General features: G+C 47.5%; 1 protein-coding gene across 1 annotated transcript; it reads left to right on the plus strand.

Moving 5' to 3' along the window:
- Positions 1 to 1,281: 1,281 nt before the first annotated feature.
- Positions 1,282 to 22,114, plus strand: Ddx17 (DEAD-box helicase 17). The gene is made up of 13 exons (XM_048355432.1): positions 1,282 to 1,832; positions 7,373 to 7,523; positions 8,261 to 8,360; positions 8,817 to 8,950; positions 9,187 to 9,252; positions 10,909 to 11,050; positions 11,310 to 11,470; positions 11,560 to 11,732; positions 13,160 to 13,270; positions 13,704 to 13,765; positions 14,349 to 14,408; positions 18,318 to 18,554; positions 19,340 to 22,114. Exons 1-13 carry the CDS (start codon positions 1,783 to 1,785, stop codon positions 19,843 to 19,845), a joined length of 1,953 nt encoding a protein of 650 aa, XP_048211389.1. The 5' UTR covers positions 1,282 to 1,782; the 3' UTR covers positions 19,846 to 22,114.
- Position 22,115: the final 1 nt, after the last annotated feature.

Genomic DNA, 22,115 nt, shown 5'->3' on the forward strand with positions numbered 1-22,115 from the left:
ACTTGAGCCATAGCTGCTCTACTGGCTTTTTTGCTGACTAACTGGAATCCAGTCTTTCCAGCCCAGGCCCTTCCTGCCCCAACTGGCTTTGCACCACGATTCTCTGATAAGCTTCCTGAGTAGGATTATAAACCCAATCTACAGGTGCCTGGCTGGCAATATCTTCCTATTATCTTGGAGAAAACAGTCAACAGCTAAACCACCCACTAGGCCTCCAGAGACTGGGTTAACGGTCAACCTGGTCACCTTCCTCCCTTTTAGCTATTCATACAGTTCTCACCCTCGGGCCCCCAATTCGGGCCAACTTCCTCTCTCGTGACCCTAAAGTCAGCTGAAGGCCCACCGCAGCCATGTAATTCATCTCCTTTTGCTGCCCTTAACCGGGTTTCATCATGGGGTCTGGTGGTCATACCTAGCATGGGGCTGCTGGGCTGTGGCCCTGCGGGTCTGAAAACCGACTTGAGAAGCCCAGGAAGTGTTTGCACGCCACGGTGCCCCTTCAACGTCCACACCGGTTCAAAGACCGATCGGATGGTCACCTCCCAAGCCTAACTTTCTGCCTGGCAAACCAGAGATGGCACCCCTCTCCTCCCACCGTCTGCGGAAACCAAGCCTGGGGAAGCGCAGGATTCCAGGGGGCAGGGAGGACCCGATCCCGGGGCGCGGGGCGGCCAGGCCAGCAGGCTTTCAAATGCATCTGGAGGGGGAGAGGCACCGCACAGCGTGGGCAGCCGGCCTGGGCGCGGGGCGCAGGGCGCAGGGCGCAGGGCCCGCACAGCCCCACCGGGGAGACGGCGGGCAGCCACCACGGCCCCAGGCGGCGCCGCTTAATGGCGGCGGCGGAGGAAGCGCGGGGCATCCATCATGGCTGCCGGCGTCGGCGTGGCGAAGGGCAAACGGTAGAAAGGGCTCCCAGGCGCGAGGCCGGTCTCGGCGGCCGGAGGGGCCAGGCCACCACGGCTCTCGGCCTAAGAGGGGCCGGGCCAAGGCCTGAAGACACTCAAGTTTAACGACCGCGACGGGAGCGCAGACACGGTCCCCGCAAAGCAATCCGTCCACTCCTTATCCGCCCCCCTCCACCCCCGCCCGGCTTCAAGTTGCGTCCCGCGGTCGGAATCCGGCCAAATCCTCTCTGCTCCAAACAGAATGCGCTGCGCACACAGCGCAGCTCCGCCATAGTGGGCCGACTCACGCCGCCGAGAAGGTTACGTCGCGCGGGGGCGGGGGCGGGGCCGGCCCCTCGCCCCACCCCCCGCGTTCCACTTCAGGCGGCGCGAGGCGGCTACGCCCGTTACGTACTTTGTTTTTCTGACGCCGGCAGCAGCGCGCACCCGTCTCCGACGTCGACGTAAGCCCTTTCTGAGAATTCCCCTAGCGCCCGGCGGCGCGCACGGGCTATTCCGAGACGCTGTTTACGTACGGTCCCCGCCGTGCGTCGTGTTCATTTGGAGCCGTCTCCGCGGCGGCCGCCATTTTGTGCAGTCGCTGGGAAGGAAGGAGACGCCTAGACCGAGGCCCTGCCTGGGTTGAGCGTACCCAAACCTACCCACCGTCTTTATTACCCCGATTCTCTGTGTGTTGCTCCCGTCTCCGACGAGAGAGGCGGCGACGGTGGCGTCTGCGACGGGAGACAGCGCGTCGGAGCGAGAAAGCGCCGCGCCTGCCGCCGCCCCAACAGCGGAGGCGCCGCCGCCGCCATCGGTCGTCACCCGGCCGGAACCGCAGGCCCTCCCGAGCCCGGCCATCCGTGCCCCGCTTCCCGACCTCTATCCATTTGGGACCATGCGCGGAGGCGGCTTCGGGGACCGGGACCGAGACCGGGATCGTGGCGGGTAAGACGGCGGGGGGGGGGAGAGCGGGAGCGGGGGTGGGGGTGGGGGTGGGGTGCCGCGCGGGCCGCGGGCTCAGGCGGCACAATGGCGGCCGGCGGCGCGGGCCCGGGTCGGGGGGCCCTGCCCGGGGAGCGGGCGAGCCGCCGGGCGGGCCTCCGCCTTCGCCGGGACGGGACGCCGCCGGCGGGCCTGGGGCTTTGGGGCGTAGGTTCCCCCCCCCCCGCCCCTCCCGACGGGCCGCGGACTCCCGGTGGCACGCAGAGCGGTGGGACGGCCGGCGGCGCGCCCGGTGCGCTGGTCTGGGGACGCGGGGGGGGGGGGGTCAGGGCTGGCACCTGAAGGTTCGGCTCGGTCCCTTCTCCTCCTCCCCGCCGCCAACTTGCTGCAACACTTAACTTCTCGCTTTAGCGAGGAAGCTTTTTATCTTTTAACGGAATGCCCGGTGAACCACGGCGGGCTTGGATGATTCCGAGAGGGAAGACGGAGTTATTACACACCAGCAGGCCTCTCAGAAACCGAGATTCCGGTCTTTGCTTTGTTTGTTTTTCTTGCTCGAACTCAAGGCCTAGGCGCCATCTCAGCTTTTTCTCCACTCAAGGCTAGTGCTCTGCCACTTGAACAAGAATCTCCCAGGCCTTCCTACCTGGGCTGGCTTTGAACTGCAATCCTCAGGTCTTAAGCCTCCTGAGAAGTTAGGGGTTACGGGCGTGAGCCACCCGCTCCCCCAGCTCAAGGTTCAGATCTTAATATATATACATAACACATTAGGCAAGATCTTTTAGTTTTCCTAAAAGTGCCCATCTGAAGGAGCAAGAAATTTGCCTTACTGCGCTGGGTTCTCAGGAATTAAAGGTGTAGTAACTGTTACACAGGTACTCTTCCAGGCGATATTCTTTTATTGGCTTCTCCAGACTTTGTGGTTGAAATACAAATCTTACGAAGTTGGAATTATTTTAGAAGGAAATTATTAGTAAATAACTTGTTATGATTGCTGTAGGGAAGAAAGTTGTAATCCTTAAGTCTCAAGTTTGTTGTTTCCCAGTCTTAGCAAAGTTATGAAATGAATAGCAATGTAACTACTTAGCATGTAAAGTTGACAGTAATCCCCGTGGTGCTCTTAAACCATACACCCTAGCTTGCTAAGATGTAGAGAAATCCCATATTTGTCCCAGATCCTATCAAGAAAAATACATCAGCCTTGTTCCTGAAAACAGGACATTGGACACAACCCAGATGTCTAAATTGTGGGGAGGATTTGGATCCACTTGGGTGACTCTAAAATTTGCTTTTTAAGAAAGTTGTCTAGGATGAAATATTTAAGGGTACTTCCTAGTTGTCCACTAAGGTGTTGCATTTCTATAATCCCAGCTCTGGAGAGGCAGGGCGATTATAAGATTGAAGCAAGACTCTGTCTCCAAAAAGAAACTGAGCTAGGCATTTGTGGTTCATGCCTGTAATCCCAGCTACTCTGGATGCTGAGACCTGAGAGGATCCAGATTCGAAGCCAAGTCAGAAAGAAAAAAATCTATGAAACTTTTATCTCCAAGTAACCACAAAAAACAGGAAGTAGGGTTTATGGCCCAAGGGGTAGCCTAAGGAACTGCACCCAGGCCATCCTGAGCTAAAGCCCCAGGATTGGTTGAGACACAACAAACACCATTTTACAATGTTTCCAAGTGCTAGGCAAAAGAAGCATTTTTACAAAAACTCAAAAGGCATTCTTTCTTGTAAAATCTGCCCTGACCACCTTCATCTGAATTTTCCCTTGGGTCTGAATTACTATTGTTTCAGTCCTCACAGCAGTACAGTGCTAAATATTAGCGTAAAAAGAGAAAATGCTGCATATGGAATTTACAAACTAGGACAATTTTGCATGCTAATATGTAAGTCTTTTAAGTCTTCAAAGTCAGGTTTGTTCATAGCCTGATTTTTACTCACACTCGTGGATATAAGCTGTGAACAGACAGCACTGGGTATTATCTCCTTGTGTAAAGTAGTATGTATAGTATGCCTTGAGAAGGAGGAAAGGAAAACTTTACATGGGAATTACCAGTTTAGAATAAGCCTTAACAGGAATCTTAATTTTACAAGGTTTCACCTATGTTGTTACTTTCAGGTCTAAGTTATACTGGAATACAGCAGAAGCAATAGAAATAATACTTAGGAACCACATACATTTTTTAATGTAAGCTAGAACAAACTAAAGATGAGATTTGGAGGCTTTCATTTGCTTGTTTACAAGACTGAAAAAGACTGGTTCATTTACAAGTGAGGTAGAGTGGCCAACTCTAGTGGCCCTTGTTCTGTGCAGCCACTGACATGCACCACGTACAAGATAACGGCACATATACCCTCTGCTAAGAGCTTATGTGTGTACTGTGTTTTCATTTCTCTTTCTTCGTCAGCCATAGTATACCTGTGAGTGATCCCAATAAAACAACACTTTGTATGCTTGTATTTAAAGAAATAACTAGCTGGTCTAGAGGTTCTAATATTTTAAATCATAAGAAATTGAAACTTTAAAATAACTGGTGCTAAAATTTCTACAAGATGATGAAAGAAAGATAGGAAAATCAAATTTGATACAGTTAGGAAATTGAATGAAAAAGGTCCTTATAATTTACCAAGCAAGTCCCCACACTTTACAGGTAGACTAAGGAAATGAAGAACATCTTTAGATTCTTTTAGGAAAAAATAGCTCTAATCTCTTTAACTTTCAGGTTCAACAAATTAGTATTCTTGGTAGCTTACCTGTCTGCACTAAAAGGTATATAAAGAGAAAAAAATAGCCAGGTGCCAGTGGCTGGTGCCTGTAATCCTAGCTACTCAGGAGGCTGAGATCTGAGGATCACAGTTCAAAGGCAACCCCAGGCAGGAAAGTCCCTGCGAGATTCTTATCTCCAGTTAAAACCAGCAGACAGCTGGCAGTGGATCTGTGGCTTAAGTGGTAGAGCCCTATCCTTGAGCTCAAGCACTCAGGGACAGCACCCAAGCCCAGAGAGATGATTTTAAAGAATCTGTTGGTGCGGTCTGTTAATGGATACTTCTATAAATCAGTGCTGTTGGCCTCAGAACAAATTATTGCAGGCCACCCTGCTTAAAAAGTGAACAAGACTCCCCCACTTCCCATCTCAACAGTTGAGCTAGACGTGTTGGTATACATCTCTAGTCCCACCTGTTTAAGAATTCCCCTCCCTACAAGCATATGTATGTGGTCCTGGGCAAAAGTGAGACCCTATTTGAAACGAAGGAAACAGCTAGTCCATGCGAAAATACTTGGTCCTATTTGTAAAATGCAGTCAATATGGTTAATGTGGCTCAGTAGTAGAGCACCTGCCTAGCAAGAACAAGACCTTGAATTCAAATCGTAGTACTGTGCCCCAAGTAGGAAACAAGTTTAAGAAATTAAAAAAGATTATGGCAGTGCAGCAAGTGGTAGAGGAAAACAAACCTTATCTGCATCCAAAGTCTGATATAATCCCCCTGATCCTTTAAGTACAAAAATTATTTCTCCTACTGTAACAAGACTTCTCTGTACCATCAAGTCTGTGCAAAATGGTCCTTTGTGGGTGGGGCCTGGTCCTAGGAGTCCATCCTTCTCATGTTTTTTGGCACACAGTTCATCGTTTGAAAATAACTGATGGAACTGGACGAGGTATTTTAAGTTTGTGGTCCTACCTACCTGGGAGGCAGAGATGGGGAAGCCAGGTTCAAGCGACCCAGGGCATAAAAGTTCTTGAGACTCTTGTCGCAAACAATGGCTGGGCACGATGGTATTCACCCGTCATCTGAGCGACAGATGGATTATGGTCCAGGGCTGGGAATATGGCCTAATGGTAAAGTGCTTGCCTCATGTACATGAAGCCCTGGATTCGATTCCTCAGTGCCACATATAGAGAAAAAGGTGGAAGTGGCGCTGTGGCTCAATGGCAGAGTGCTAGCCTTGAGCACTCTTGAGAAGCCAGGGACAGTGCTCAGGCCCTGAGTCCATGCCCTGGGACTGGCAAAAAAAAAAACAAAAAAAGATTATGGTCCAGGCTGGCCAGGGCATAAAGCCAGATGCTTTTTCAAAAATGTAAGTTGGAGCTGGACACCTGTTCCTTGTAATCCTAGCTACTCAGGAGGCTGAGATCTGAGGTTCAAAGTTTAAAACCCGCCTGGGCAGGCTCCAGTTAACCACGAGAAAACGGGATGTGCCACTGGGGCTCAAGTAGTAGAGCGCAAGCCTTGAGCATCAGAGCTTAGCCACTGCACCCAGAGCCAGTGGTTGATGCCTGTAATCCTAGCTACTCAGAAGGCTGAGATCCGAGGATTGCAGTTCCAAGCCAGCCTTGCCAGGGAAGTCCATGAGACTGATCTCCAGTTCACCCCCAGAAAACTGGAGTGGTGCTATAGCTCAAAGTGGTAACCTTGAGCATATGAGCTCAGGGACAGCACTCAGGTCCTGAGTTGAAGCCCCAGGACTGGCAATGAAATAACCAGTGTATTCTGGTGCCACACGTGCAGTTGTAGCTACTCAGGAGGCTGAGATGTAAGGACTTGGTGTTGGGATCTGGACGATCCCTTTCTCCCCCCACGGGGAGAATGGTAACCACAAACTCTATGAAAGAGCACTCAGCCTGGCCCTCCGCCAGCGGAAGGCCAAAGGCGTGCTCACATGGACCTGTGCTAAGTTGAGGAAGGGTTGCTGATGCTTCCCCTCCCCCCAGTCTCCCCCACATGTTACCAAGGGCGGAGGCGAAAAGGAAGGCATCAGGGACACGCTGCGGTGGTGGGAAGCGTCTCAAAGACTTTAATATGGAAAGGCACTTATATAGAAGTAATGGCGGGAAAGAAAGGGGGCTGGCCAAAGGGCCAGTCATAGGCTAGGGGTCACGTTCATCAAGTGACATCACGAAACTTCCCTTTGTGGGCGGGACAACCCCATCATGGTGGCACGCACGTGTTCACCTCCCAAGGGGTGGAGGCCAGAAGGTGGGAGGGACTTCCATTGTCCCAAGGCTGGTGGAAGGGCAGCCTTTCCCAGGCCATAATAATCCCCAACACTTGGACTGAAGCTAACCTGGGTGGGAAAGTCCATGAGATTCATCTCCAGTTACCAAGAAGCTGGAAGTGAAGCTGAGGCTCCAGTGGCAGAATATTTTCTTTGAGCGAAAAAACTAAGGGACAGCATCTAGACCTTGAGCTCACATCCCAGTATTGGCAAACATACACAAAGTAATGTAGCCAAGTGTTGAAGGCTCACGCCTGTAATCTTAGCAACTTAGGAGGCTAAGATCCAGAGGATCTCTGAAGCCCATCTGTGAAGCTGTCTTCAAAAAAGCCAGTAGCTAGCTGGGCTGGAGTGATGGCTCCAGTGGTAGTCAGCCCACCAAGCAAGCCTCTGGGCCTGTGTTCCAGCCCTGGGATCGTTACAAAAATAACTAGTGCAGAAAGGGACTAGCAGAGTCACTCAAGTGGTGGAGCACCTGCTGTGCCCGGAGTTCACCCCTAACCTCAAAACCCCAAAAACTAATTCACTGAATATTTTTTATATCTAGATTTGGAGCAAGAGGTGGTGGTGGCCTCCCCCCGAAGAAATTCGGTAACCCTGGGGAACGCTTACGTAAGAAGAAGTGGGATCTGAGTGAGCTTCCCAAGTTTGAGAAGAACTTCTATGTAGAACACCCTGAAGTGGCAAGGCTCACTCCGGTAAGTGTGTGTGTCTGCATGCACGTGCACATGCACATATGTATGCACAGATTAATGGCCTGAGATGATTGTATACTGCCTTCCCATCTTAAGTAAAAGTGAAAGAATAAATTGATACATGTTTTAACACCATTTTGAGGGCAGGAATTGTACTCAAGAAATATTTGCTTGTTTAGAAAAATAATGTTGGGTCTGGGAATGTGGCCTAGTGGTAGTGCTTGCATAGCATGCATGAAGCCCTGGGTTTGGTTCTCAGCACCATATACAGAAAAGACTGGAAGTGGTGCTGTGGCTCAAGTGGCAGAGTGCTAGCCTTGATCAAAAAGAAGCCAGGGACAGAGCTCAGGCCCTGAGTTCCAAGTCCCAGGACTGACAAGAAAAAAATAATATAATTGTAATAGTAACTTGCACTCAAGCTCCACATTTTCTCCCTCTTCTGGTTCTGATATTACAAGTGATTTACTTACTTTTTTCCTCCTGTAGAAGATGGAACCCTTAATCATCTACATCATTAAATCATTCACAGATTTACCATTGTTAATACAGGTAGTGTGGTAGGTGTTCAGCTGACTTGAAACATGAAGTGTGTGGTTAGGGTACTAGGTTTTAAATTTAGGGCCTCATGTTTGGTAGCAGATGCTCTATTGTTTGAGCCTCATTATGCCTGGAAACCAAGTTTTGAATATTTACCAAGACCCCTGTACTAACTTAGCTTACTTCATTTTTTTTTTCTTTAGTATGAAGTTGATGAGCTACGACGAAAGAAAGAGATTACAGTGAGAGGGGGAGATGTCTGCCCTAAACCTGTCTTTGCCTTTCATCATGCTAATTTCCCACGTAAGTATCTTTCAGTCTGGAAGAGTTGTTTGGCAGTTAAATTTAGTTGAATAGTAAACATGAGTGATGGTTTGTCTCAGGGTTTTGACAGGCTCCAGATTTTGTTGAAAAGGCAAATAAGAGACCTTTCATTTAAAGAGAGTAATTTATGAAATGGTTTTAGTTATTTTTAAACTAAAGACCTGGGGGCTGGGAATGTGGCTTAGCGGTAGAGTGCTTGCCTTGCATGCATGAAGCCCTGAGTTAGATTCCTCAGCACCACGTAAACAGAAAAAGCCAGAAGTGGCATGGGAGGAATAGGCTGGAGAATCCAAGAGTTTGAGGCTAGCCTATGCAAAACTCTGTCTTGAAAACAAAAAGAATGGGGGGCTTGTCCCAAGTAGCAGAGCACATGTTGAACCTTAGGTTCGATCCCTGGAAGGCAGGGGGGGAAGTAACATGTTTCTTCTCTGGCAGAATATGTGATGGATGTGTTGATGGATCAGCACTTCACAGAACCTACTCCGATCCAGTGCCAGGGATTCCCATTGGCTCTCAGTGGCCGGGATATGGTGGGCATTGCCCAGACGGGCTCTGGCAAGACATTGGCGGTAGGTATTAGCAGCTGATAATCTTTGACAATGCAGTAGCATACTATCACTTAGATTCCCAGTTCTTAAAAGTATAATTCAAGTGGTATGGGTATTTTAACGATCAAATATATTGGAGCACTTAAAGTTTAAATTTACATTGCATATCAGCAGTAGTCTGTCTTCATATTATTGCTGGTCTAAGAATTTATCAAGACTGGTGTGGTTTGATAAAGATTATTTTTCTTCCTCTCCAGTATTTGCTCCCTGCAATTGTTCATATTAACCACCAGCCATACTTGGAAAGAGGAGATGGCCCAATTGTAAGTGTTTTGGTATTGCATGGGTGGCAGCTTGCACACGCGCGCCCGCTCTCTCTCTCTCTCTCTCTCTCTATATGTGTGTGTGTGTGTGTGTGTGTGTGTGTGTGTGTGTGTGTGTGTGTATGCATGTAGACTTCATTCTTAAGCCCATCTTCCATAGGTGGAAGTGGTGTTACCCCATTACAACTGAGCTTGTGTTAGAACCAGTCTTTATCTATGTTGTATGCTAGACAAACATTTACCACCAAGCTAAACCCAGCTACGCCTATGGGCTCTCAGATGGTTAGTGGTGCTGTGAGGGAATGCAGAGGTGTGAGCTGGGATTCCTGCTCTGTGGAGCGAGCAGGCACGCCTGCAGGCTGTATATTCTTTGTGGTGATTGGAGCTTCTTCTGAGCTGGGTGCCAGTGGTGTACACTATAATCCTGGCTATTCTAAAGGCTGAGGTCTTAATTTTCCATCCCAGGCAGGAAAGTCCATAAAACTCTTACTTCCAGTTAGCCATCAAAAACCCAGAAGTGGAGCTGTGGCTCAAGTGGAAGAGCACTAGCTTTGAGTATAAAACTCAGAGGCAGGGCCCAGGTCCTGAGTTTCAAGCCCAAGGACTGGCACCAAAAAAATACCTTCTACAAAGGTTTGTAAGACAGTATAACCTTTGGGCTGTTCTCCATCACTTAATGCTGCTTACTTTTTATTTTCTTTCAGTCCTGGGGTTTGAATTCAAGGCCTGGGGACTGTCCCTCAGCTTCTTTTGCTCAAAGCTAGTACTCTATCACTTGAGCTGCAGCGCCACTTCTGGCTTCTTCTCTGTATGTGATACTGAGGAATTGAACACAAGGCTTCATGCATGCTAGGCAAGCACTCTACCACCAAGCCACATTCTCGGCCCACTCTAAGATTTGGATGGTGTCCATTTTGAATGTGCACTCATAAATAACTTCATTTGCTGGTACATAATAGATCACTACATAGCAAAAAGATATGTTTCAAGTTGGGTATTGAGGATCACGGTTTAAAGCCAGCTTGAGCAGGAAAGTCCAAGCAACTTTTAACTTTCCAATTAACTTCTAAAAAGCCAAAAGTGGAGCTGTGGCTTAAGTGGTAGAGCACCAGCCTTGAGCAAAAATGCTCTGGGACAGCATCCAGGCCCTGAGCACTGTTTCAGAGTCTGGCTTTTGTGTGTTTTGGCCAGTTTTTGCACAGTCCTGTCAAATTAGATAATACATTTGCTTGTGCCTAATGTATCTAAGCAAAGAAACTTCAAGGAACACCAATTCTGCTCTGCCTGTTCATTTGCATTTCTTGCTAATAAGTTATCCATAGTTATGGTGTAGGAGTATTTCAAAGTCATTTATTTTGTGAAAGTTGTGTAAACGTAGGTAATTGAGTATAAATCAACTTGTGATACATATAAACTGCAGTGAGTTACAAAGCTTTTGAAGTAAGCCAAGTAGTGAGGGCGCCGGTATCATTCCACATGCTGAACAGTGAATTCTGTTGTTTTCTCCCACACTCCCTGCTCTTCCAGCGCCCTCTCCATCACTGCTTTGCAAAATACTAGACTAGACAACAGGCGAAGATTATCCAAGTGTTTTTGTGGATTATGTTTTATTTGGGTCTTAAGTGATTTTTGCTCTTTCTTTTTTGTCTGCTTTAGTGTCTGGTGCTGGCTCCCACCCGAGAGCTCGCTCAGCAAGTGCAGCAGGTAGCTGATGACTATGGCAAGTGCTCCAGGTTGAAGAGTACGTGCATTTATGGAGGTGCTCCTAAAGGTCCCCAGATTCGCGATCTGGAAAGAGGTAAGAAAAACGAATGTCCTGAGTGGTGAGTGTGTGTGCCTTACCAATTCCCGTGAAGGAAACTGAACAAAGGAGTAGGTTCTCATGTGGACAGCATTTTCAGGGGCTTAGAGGTGCTCAGGAGATTGTCTTGTCCCCATTTTAGGGGAGGAAGCTCATAGTTGGGAGGTTCCGTAGGACCTGACGGTTAAGTTCAGCTGCTGCTCTGTATGTAGCATTGACTGACGGCCAGGGCTAGATCTTTGATTTTCCTTCGTAGGTGTGGAGATCTGCATAGCTACTCCTGGAAGACTGATAGATTTTCTGGAGTCAGGAAAGACAAACCTTCGCCGATGTACTTACCTTGTGCTGGATGAGGCTGACAGGATGCTTGATATGGGCTTTGAACCCCAGATCCGCAAAATTGTTGATCAAATCAGGGTATGGAAGACTAATACTTAATTGCCTTTATGCCCTTGGACTGTCCCACAGACCCTTAGCCTAAAAGATCCCCTTTCTTTTTATGATAGCCCGATCGGCAGACACTGATGTGGAGTGCAACGTGGCCAAAGGAAGTGCGACAGCTTGCAGAGGACTTCCTCCGCGACTACACCCAGATCAACGTTGGCAACCTGGAGCTGAGCGCCAACCACAACATCCTTCAGATTGTGGATGTCTGCATGGAGAGTGAGAAAGACCACAAGTATGGAAGACATTTCACTCCTTTGATTATCTTCCTAGTAACACTCAGAAATTGAGCTTTTTTTTTTTTTCCTTCAGAAAGGCTGGCCTTGAATTTGTGGTCTTCCTGCCACAGCCTCACCTGGCTTGGGTGACCAATATCTTTTTTGAGACTTAAAAACACTGCTGGAGCTGGGCACCCGTGGCTTAAGCCTGTCACCTTAGCTACTTAGGAGGTAGACATCAGGGATTACAGTCTACCTTGGACATAATTAGTGCACAAGACACCACCTCACTCAATAATGAAGTGCATGCAGAAGGAGCACAGCCCAGGCTGGCCTGGGCATAAAGTTGAAAATCAGCTGAAGCCAGTGGTGGCGTGATCACGCCTGTAAATTCCTAGCCACTCAGGAGGGTGAGATCTGAGGAGCACAGAAGCCAGCCTGGAAAGTTCCGGGCTCCTACCTCCAATTAACAACCAGGAAACCCGGAAGTGGAGCTGTGGCTCAAAGTGGCAGAGTATTAGCCTTGAGCAAGAAGAGTTCAGAGACAGCACCCAGCCCGAGTTCAAGCCCTAAAACCAGAAGTGGGCCTGTGGCTTTAGTGGTAGAGCACCAGCCACCAGCCTTGAGCGAATCTAATGAGAACACACAGGGCCTGAGTTCAGGCTCCGCTCCAGGACTGGCACAGAGTATGAATGGGGGCAGGGAGGCCTGGAGAGAAGCAATAAAGTTGTAGAGCATCTGTAGCAAGTACACAGTCTTGGTTTTTCTTCTCAGTGCCTCTGTTTCGTCTGTGAAATAGAGGTAATACTACATATGTTAGACTTGTTTGTGAGGGTAGCATGAACATACTTTAAACATACTTTAGGAAGGTTTCATTTGTGTTTTAAGATCACAGTCAGCATTGCCTACTGCTCTGTCTTCCTTTTTTTTTTTTTTTTGGTCAGTTTTGGGGCTTGATTGAACCCTTGGCCTGGGCACTGTTCCGGAGCTCTTGAGTTCAAGGTTAGGGTTGTATTACTTGAGTCACAGATCCACTTCCAGTTTTCTGGTAATGAATTGGAGATAAGTTTCTCACAGACTTTCCTGCACGGGCTTGCTTTGAAGCTCGCTCCTCAGATCTCAGCCTCCTGAGTAGCTAAGATTCTAGATGGGAGCCACTGGTGCCCAGCTTGTGTCTTTGGTTGTACGGGGGCGGGGGGGGGGTCAGTCATGGGACTGTCCCTGAAATCTTGAGCTCAAAGCTAGTGCTGTACCACTTGAGCCACAGAGCCATTTCCTTTTTTTTTTTTTCCAAAATGTTAAGGCATTATGTATTTATTGTACTGGAATTATAGGCATGTGCCGTTATAGGAAGCATGTATGTTTGGGAGTTACGGTAGTGATCTTCTGCACAATATCCAGAGAGATCTTTTCTCTCTGGTGACTGCATTGTTCTTGTTTTCAGGCTGATTCAACTGATGGAGGAAATAATGGCTGAAAAGGAAAACAAGACAATAATCTTCGTGGAGACAAAGAGACGCTGTGATGACCTTACTCGCAGGATGCGCAGGGATGGGTGAGTATCGAGGCTGAATAGGTGTTTAGCCTGTGGGTTCTGCCCAATGAGGGCTACTAACTTACTTATTCATTTGTTTTCTTTTGTTTGCTAGTCCTGGGGCTTGAACTCGGGCCTGGGCACTGTCCCTGAGCTGCTTTTTGCTCAAGGCTAGCGCTCTACCACTTGGACCACAGCACCACTTGCAGCATTTCTGTTTATGTGGTACTGAGGAATCGAACCCAGGGCTTCATGCATGCTTAGCCGAGCTCTTTATCACTGAGCCACATTCCCATCCCTTTTCAGTTGTTGGTGGTGCTGGACTTTGAGCTCTAGGCTTTTTTCTTTGTAAACAGATGTTCCACCACTTGAGCCATACCTCCAGTTATGAAGCTTCTTTTGTAGCTTAGTTGTCCTTTCTTGCAAGCGTTCTAAATTCGTTTTCTTTTGACAGTTGGCCTGCTATGTGTATCCATGGAGACAAGAGCCAGCCAGAAAGAGACTGGGTCCTTAATGGTGAGTTTTATTAGAAGAAGCATTTTCAATGAATTTTCTCCCCAAAATGTCAGTTAAAGTCCAGATGGTAAATATTTTGGCTTTGCAGACCAAATAGTGACTGAGTTCTACTAGGGCTAGCCAAAGACAGAACATGAAAATGTAGCCAGGCTGTATGCTTGGAAAGCTTTATTTGCAAAAGTAAAATAGTGATGCTGTACCCGAGTTGACCTCAAGGGTCAGAGTTTGCCTGTCCTGCCTTCCCTTTGTGCTTAGGCTCATTGAATAGGGTGCACTTTGGGTTGTCACCAGGTTCCTTCATGTCTTAAGTTTTTTTCCATCATAAATTTTCTCTCGTAGGGAAAGTTTGAGTTAAAAATATCTTTGAGGTCCTGTCTCAGCATATTTCCTTATAGTCCTGTTGGGCCTTTCCTGTTACCTAAGGAAAGCCCATTGTGTGAAATAGGAGAATACATACTTTAGAAATAAAACATTGACCTGAAGAAGAGGGAATAAACTGTTTTTCTCCAGCATAAGTCTTCCTCTTCCCCTTGATTGCGGAACTTGGCTTTTATGGTGCGTTTTTCTGTTTGGTTTTTTGCAGAGTTTCGTTCTGGAAAGGCTCCCATTCTCATTGCCACAGATGTAGCCTCCCGTGGGCTAGGTTTGTATAGACAGGCGCCTCTTGTCCTGGCTTATGTATCTTTTTGGTTTAAAGGTTTGTTTGCCATTTCAGATTTGGAGTTGTACATACATGTGTTTAGTAAAAGAAACGCAATTGTGATATCTCCCCGCTCCCCCTTTTTTTTTCTTTTTTCTTTTTTTTTCTTTTTATAATTCTTGGGTGAGTTTTTGGGTTTGGATTTTTGTTTCGGTTTTCTTTTTATTTTCAGTCTTCTGCTCCTAACAAACAGGCTTTAGTCTGCAGCAAGGCCTAGGCATGACTGCTGAGTTAGAGGGAGAGGAGACATTGAGTTGAACAGTGTAACTTTTCCTGGCTGGCTTCACTCTTACTTCCTGGCTATGTGGAAGAAGCCTAAGAGAACCTAGCTGTCGTAAGCTAGCTTCTTCAGTTATTATTTTCCCATTACAATCGGTTTGTAGAGGGTTGGTTCTATGAATGCTTATTAAATGGGCTTTAATAAATTTGTAATGTACTATCTAGATTGATTGCCCAACATTACTGAATGAGCAGTTATCCCCTTCTTTCACCCATACATTTTTCCATAGATGAAATAACCAATGCTTAATTTGAAGATCTGAAGTTTTCAGCTCTTAATGATGTAGAAATACCCTCTGGTACTTTTATCCCTTATTTTGAACCTAAAGTATGACTCACAACTTAAGTATTTCAAGAGATTTTAGCTGGGGTATGGTGGTACAATCCTACAATCCCAGTACTCATGAGGCTGAGGCAGGAGGATTATGAATTTGAGGCCAGTTTGGACTTTCAAGACCCTGTGTTGGAGTGGAGGGTGTATTTCTTTGACAAATCTAGAAGGGTATTGATAGGTGTTTAATTTCCTGCCAAGTAAGGTAAAAAGTGCCATATTCCCTTATACGAAGAGAATAGGAAGTGACGGGAACCGTGATCCATTAGGCTTCTCATTCCCTCCTTCAGAGGTGGTGACCGCAGCCAGGACGGGAAGTTGTCTCTGCCCTCCGAGGTCATGTCTTGGTCTGCTTAGATCTTGGGCCTGTTGGGAGAGGAGGCAGAGTTCTGAAAGCACTTTCCATCATAGCTTTCAGTAATGGTGTTTTTTTTTAAACAGGCTTGCTATGTGCTGGTAGCTTCTTTGTGCATCTTGCCTAGACAATTACAAATATTTGTTCCATGTCCCCTGCATTTTAAACATCAATTGGCTACCATTAGAATAATTTAGACTCTTCATTCCACCTCCCCTGTCAGCAGAGGGGACAGGAAAGGAACCCGAGTCTGTTTCTTGTTACGCAACCTCAGCTTGTGTTGGGCCCCTTTGTTTGCTGCCTTGTAAAAATCAAAAGGAGGGAGAAAACCCACCAAAATGGCAGAATTCTGACCAAGGTCCTACAAGATCCTGGAAAGTGAAGGCTTCTACCTCACAGACAAGGGTGCGATTTCCAGCTGAGTCACCAGGCCTTTTTCCCCTCCCCGCCGAGTGACGGTCTCTTAGGTATTCCCTCAGGTAAGTTCCCCGAGTCCCGTGATTTTCTCATAGTCATCTTCAGCCGACCACTGCTCCCTGTCCACTGGGATTTTTTTTAATTTCTCCTTTTTTTTTTTTGTTGGAACTACACACTGTTGAACTAAAAGCATTGAATTGATTTTGTTTTGTTTTTTAACAGAAGCTTTGCTATCAGCTGCAGATCACTCAGTACATGGCCAAGGCAAATCTCCACTGGCCCGAAGCCGCTCTAGATGAGCCTGTTGGCTGGCTAGTCGTAGACCCTCTCCTAGTTAGCCATCGAGATGCGGGCCTTGCCATAGGGCTGCCTGGACCCAAAGTCCTCGTCCTAGGCAGCTGGCCAAAACATTAACGTACGTTTCCATCTCTTACCCTGCTACAGCATCTTCTCTAAAGACAGCAAGATTATAATTGTGGCCGTGCACAAATAACAGCAGGGCGGGCTTGCCTGGAGAAGCCACATTCTGCGCCTGCTCTTTTGTGCCCTCAGCCAGCTATGTGCACAGGACATTTCTAATCGGAAGAACTTGCACCCTGTCTGCCCCTTTAGGCCCCTCCACAAGGGAACTGTTGGCCGTGGCCACACTGCTTGCTGCTTCTGTGTGCCCAGGGCAGTAATTCTGGCTCTGCCTGCCCCGCTCACACTCGGTAACTCAGTGTGAACGCTCAGGAGCGAGCTTCGGGCCCTGAAGATGTCATGGAGCTCGCACGCATCGCCCCCTCCCCTACTTCCATCCACTCCTGCCCTCTTTAAGGTTTTTTTCTTTATGACATCACCGACTCTAGCTGGAGACTCACGCTGCCCCCTGTGATAAGTGCCTTCTCGTCTTTCTGGTGTGATTCAGGACTTTAAGGGTCAGTAACGACCGAGGAGCCTTTACTGTAATAAGAAACAGACCTAACGCCCCCTCACGAGCCCTTAACAGCCGAATTGTTTTTTTCTAATCATCTCCCTGTTCCCCTGAAATTAATCCAGTCTGGGCAATAGATGCAGTCTGACCCTTTGGATGTAACTTTTTTTTTAATAATTACTTTTTTCTACAATCACCCCAATTATCCTTGGGGGAGGCGTTGGAGGACCTGAAATTTTTACCCGAACCCAGGTTCTCCGGCGCTTGGCAACCAAATGGGGCTACAGAGAAGCATCTAAGCCAGTTCACAGAGCGAGCGTGTGGGGACCCTCACTGCCACGGACCCTTGATGCATGCTCCCCGCGCTCCAGTGGTCCCGTGTCAGGAGGCGGAGTTTTCGAAAGGAGGCCGCCAAAAATAAAAGGCAAAGAGACGGGATCGGCTGCAGCGGTTTCCCAAAGGAGGAGGGAGTGTGCATCGGTCTGGTAACAAACAGAGAATGTTTTTTAATTATTTATATCACAAAAAAATCTGTGTTTTATCTAGGATATTTTCTGAATATTCTTTGTAAAATGCAGATTTTTTTCCCACCAAACATTAGGATTCTGTTATATTCTTGAACTTGTTGGTTGAAGTAGGTTAAGAAATCCACGTCGTGAATGCATTACACTAACATTTACATGCTTCCCAGTAGGTTGCTCAGCCCAAACCCCAGCAGCAGACAGCACTAAATGTGTCTCAAGGTTTCACAGGTTTTCCCATTGTCTTTGGCAATCCATTTAATTTCCCACTTCACGTGGGCAATCTTTGATTGTGGAAATAACTGAGTTTGAAATAACCTTGAGTGGAGGGGAAAAAGACTTCAGAAGCTGGGCTTGGTAGTATAGTGAAATTTTAGTGTAATGTGCTCTTGTGGCAACTAAAGGGGGAAAAGTAATCCTGGGTATTCTTCAGAGGAAAAGAGGTGTGTGCTTTGGTGCTGGTCAGTTTCGTAAATTTTAGAGCAAAAAAAAGAATTAGTCTGAATGTTGTAAGTTACCTTGGGAATGTAGTAAGTAGTGAGGTACTGAAGCTCCTTTTGTCGTGTCGCTCTGTGACTGGTGCAAGGTAAGTTTATTGTGTTGTTGGTAGATTTTTGCCAGGCTTCTCCCAACAGAGTAGAAGTGATTTGGCCCTGCATCTTTTCTTTCTCTGCTCTTTGTACATCCTGGCTCTAAGGAGGCTGTGTGTGAGTGCGCAGGTCTGGAGACCACGGTGCAGCTCCTGCAGTAGATTGCTTACCACAGAAGTGGCAGGAGTTTGGATGGTCCAATGGGATTGCCTCAGGATTTACACCAAAGATGGCAAGTCCCACAGCGGCCCAAGAATCTCAGTAATCCTCTTCTGCTCTGTTGGGATGAGTCTTTTCCTTTTAGTTCCTGTTTGAGTGGTTACTAATTTGGTCTTCTTTCCTCTTGCTGTCGTCTGCATTCGTGCTTCCCTCCTGCTGTTGGCATGTCCTTTGCCTTCTCTCTCTGCATCATCGACCCACATACTGACTTGTCATCGATGCCGAAGATGTGGAAGATGTCAAGTTTGTCATCAACTATGACTATCCTAACAGTTCAGAAGATTACGTGCACCGGATTGGCCGAACAGCCCGGAGCACCAACAAGGGCACTGCCTATACTTTCTTCACCCCAGGGAACCTAAAGCAGGCCCGAGAGCTGATCAAAGTGCTCGAAGAGGCCAATCAGGCCATCAACCCAAAGCTGATGCAGCTGGTGGACCACAGAGGTGGTGGCGGCGGAGGGGGTAAGGGCAAGTCCTGGAGTTTTCCAGGTACTGCCAAGATGTCTTTTCTATTCATTTGCCTTTCTTTTTGAATCCTGTGAAGCACGTTGCTAGGTAACATGGGGAAATGCTTAGGATTCTTCAGAACTTTTTCTGAAAGTCTTACCACATGATTGTGCTACTTGCACAGTCTAGCATTTTTATGTAGGTTACAGTCTTAAGCTGATGTTTTGACTTGGAAGTGCTTGGCCTGTTTACAGTTAAGCTAAACTAGCCAGATGCCTGTAATGCACATGTCTGTAACTCCAGCACTCCAGAGGCTGGAGTGTTTAAAAACCATTGTAATAAAGTAGGCTTCATGACTCTCAGCTTTTTGTTGTTGGTTTTTTTGTTTGTTTTGGGCCGGTTGTGGGGCTTGAACTTAGGGACTAGGCATTGTCTCTGAGGTTTTTCACTCAAGTGTAGTGCTCTGTCACTTTAAGCCACGGCACTACATCTGGTTTTGGAGATAAGAGGCTCATGGGAATATTTTTGCCCCAGCTGGCTTTGAACTGTGATCCTCAGATCTCAGTTTCCTAAGTAGATAGCGCCCAGCAACTCCCAACTTTAATACAGTAAGATTAAGATTGCAGATTTTAAGTCTTCAAGAAAAGCCTAAAACATGAAAAGCTGAGTAAAATACTGGCTTAGAAGCTGGCCTTGCTACAAGGTGAAGGAAATGAATTATATACTTTTTCCCCATTTAACTTTATATTACGGTTGGATCACATACCTGCCATTAAAAAATACCTGTACCCTCCCACCAGGAGGCCGATCTCGATACCGGACTACTTCTTCCGCCAACAACCCCAACCTGATGTACCAGGATGAATGTGACCGGAGGCTTCGAGGCGTCAAAGATGGTGGACGGAGAGACTCGGCGAGCTATCGGGATCGCAGTGAAACCGATAGAGCCAGCTATGCTAATGGCAGTGGCTATGGAAGTCCAAATTCTGCCTTTGGAGCCCAAGCAGGCCAATACACCTACAGTCAAGGCACCTATGGGGCGGCTGCCTATGGCACCAGTGGCTATACAGCCCAGGAATATGGTGCCGGCACGTACGGAGCGAGTAGCACCACCTCCGCTGGGAGAAGTTCTCAGAGCTCTAGCCAGCAGTTTAGTGCCATAGGCCGGTCTGGGCAGCAGCCACAGCCTCTGATGTCACAACAGTTTGCACAGCCTCCAGGAGCTACCAACATGATAGGTTACATGGGGCAGACAGCCTACCAGTACCCTCCCCCTCCCCCACCCCCTCCTCCCTCCCGGAAATGAGCCATCTGGGCTGAATACTCCCACAAGCTAATAACATCTAAAGGAATGCTGTCTTTTCTTTTTTCTTTATCTCTGCTCTTCCATACTTTTTGTTTTTCTATTTTTTTCCCCCTCCCAACCATGGTGATGGTCTTGTCATGCAGATTAGTTAGAATTCACTGCCAGGTTTCTTCTGCCCACCAAAAGAGTGATCCAGTCTTCAGTAACAGATTTTGTAAAAAGAATATATATATGTCTGACTGGAAGAGATTAATTCCCCCAACTTGCATGTTGAGGATATTTGAGTTACTTTTCATCCTAAAACGTACACTTAATGGCCCTTTTGGGGGAGCCCTGAGTTAGGGAGGGGGAAGGGCTGACTTGGGCAGGAGCAGAAGGATGGCATCTGTGCTCTAAATTGCTCTCAGAACAGAGTTAGGAAGCCAAGAGGGATTTCCCACAATGGGTTTACTGTTACTCAAGTTTGATCGGGGGTCCTCAGGCCCATATGACTTAAGACACTGCCTCGTTATTGCCATTTTGGCTGATGGCTTAAGTACATTTGACAGCTAAACATTTTTAATTTGTCTCCCACTGTCTTTTCTCCCTTCTCAGTTACTAAAAAAATAACCAATTTAATGTCAGGTTAGAAATTGAATTTGCTTTGTAAGTAGATGTTTTTAATTTAAAACCACCAGTTTATGGTATTGGTTTGGCATCTGGGCAAAAAGCTGCCTGTTTTTCTTCCCCATGCAACCAGGGACCATCTATGAGATTCACTTTCTAGCCAGGCTGCTGTGAGCAAATGAATATACGCACATGCTCACAGACATGCATTCACCTGCAGTATAAAAAGCACCTTTCATTACAAACAATACTCAAAGTGGGCAGATGTCTTGTAAACTCAGTATTTGTAGAAGTAGAATGAGAGCACCTGCCGGCCGCTCTGCCCATTTGACCACGTTCCCCTGAGCAAGATTCCCGGCGCGGGGCTCCGCTGGCCTGCAGTACGCTCTGCACAGGTACGTCGTGCCTAGGACACGTCCTGGGGGTCTTTTTTTGCCTCCATGCAAAGGTAGGTGAGTTCACCCCCTGCTAGAGGTACTGCCTTGCCCGCTGCCAGCAGCAGCCGATGGTCCTGGAGAGCGGTCTCTGCTCCTGTGTTCATCCTGCCGGGGCAGGGCCACAGCCAGTCGGCTCCAGAGCCTCCGCCCTGGCCGTGCAGCCGCAGCGCTGCATCTCAGTGCAGTTAGGAGGGCACACCAGCCGCCTTCCTGGGCTGTAGCTTTAGAGTGCTTGCTGGTTTGTAACACCGGACTACTAAGATGCTCTCTTGAGGATTTTGTTTTTGTTTTCCCTTTTTAAAAAAATCCTTCAGGGAGAGAAGGGATGGTTTCTGAGGGGTTCTCAAAGTATGATTCAATGTGCAACAGATACAGGTAGGTTGTCAGCATAAGCTGAAATTGTGCATGTAAAAACTTGGGCAACCTTTTTAATTTTCCAATTCCCTTTTTTCTTTGTTCCCCATCTTGTATAGAAGCTGAGGCCCGGTGGGGAGGACAGTAGGCATAGAAGAAACGTTAAACTGCTCTGTGCTTGCAACCAAAGTGCGGTTTCTCTGCTCCCAAAACAAACATGTCTAAGCACTGGCCATGCTGTTGTGGCCATCTCTGCAGCTGCATTCAGGTTTTTTCCTGCTCAGTAGATTAGGTCCTACTCTATGCTCTTAGACGCATTCGTTTCCAGGGACAGGTTTCGCGAGCGGTGGTATAGTATCGGGATCGCTTGCCCTCCCTCTTCACTGAGGGTGTCGTGAACGGAAAGCAGCAGTATAGTGGCCATTGCAAGAGCTCTTGGTGGCCTGAGCATAGCTGAAGGGTAGCTGAGTTGTCACTGTTCCAGGGTGGCTTTGTCTGCTTCCATGTCTGTCATTGAGGTTGTGCGCTTGGGTTGAGAACAGGAGGGGTGAGTCCTGGTTGGCTGGTGGTTAGTGGAAAGGGCTTCAGTATTAAGCCAGGGGCTGCTGCTCCCCATCCCTCCCCAACAGTTTCTCGTGCAGACCTCTCTCAACTCAAAGGTTGGTGGCTTTTGCTTGGGATCAGTGCTCTCTCCTCATGTCCTTGCTGGTCTCTGAACACATTCCTGTCGCATTAAGACTTGAAAGATTTGTAGGCGTGTGATGTTGAGGCACAGGAGGCTAAGAGCAATGTTACTATTCTTAGTTTGTAAATTGTCCTTTTGATACCATCTTGTTTCCTTTTGTAGGTATAAATAAAACACTTGACAATAAG

This window comes from Perognathus longimembris, chromosome 1 (assembly GCF_023159225.1).
Source record: "Perognathus longimembris pacificus isolate PPM17 chromosome 1, ASM2315922v1, whole genome shotgun sequence".
Classification (NCBI taxonomy): Eukaryota; Metazoa; Chordata; class Mammalia; order Rodentia; family Heteromyidae; genus Perognathus; species Perognathus longimembris.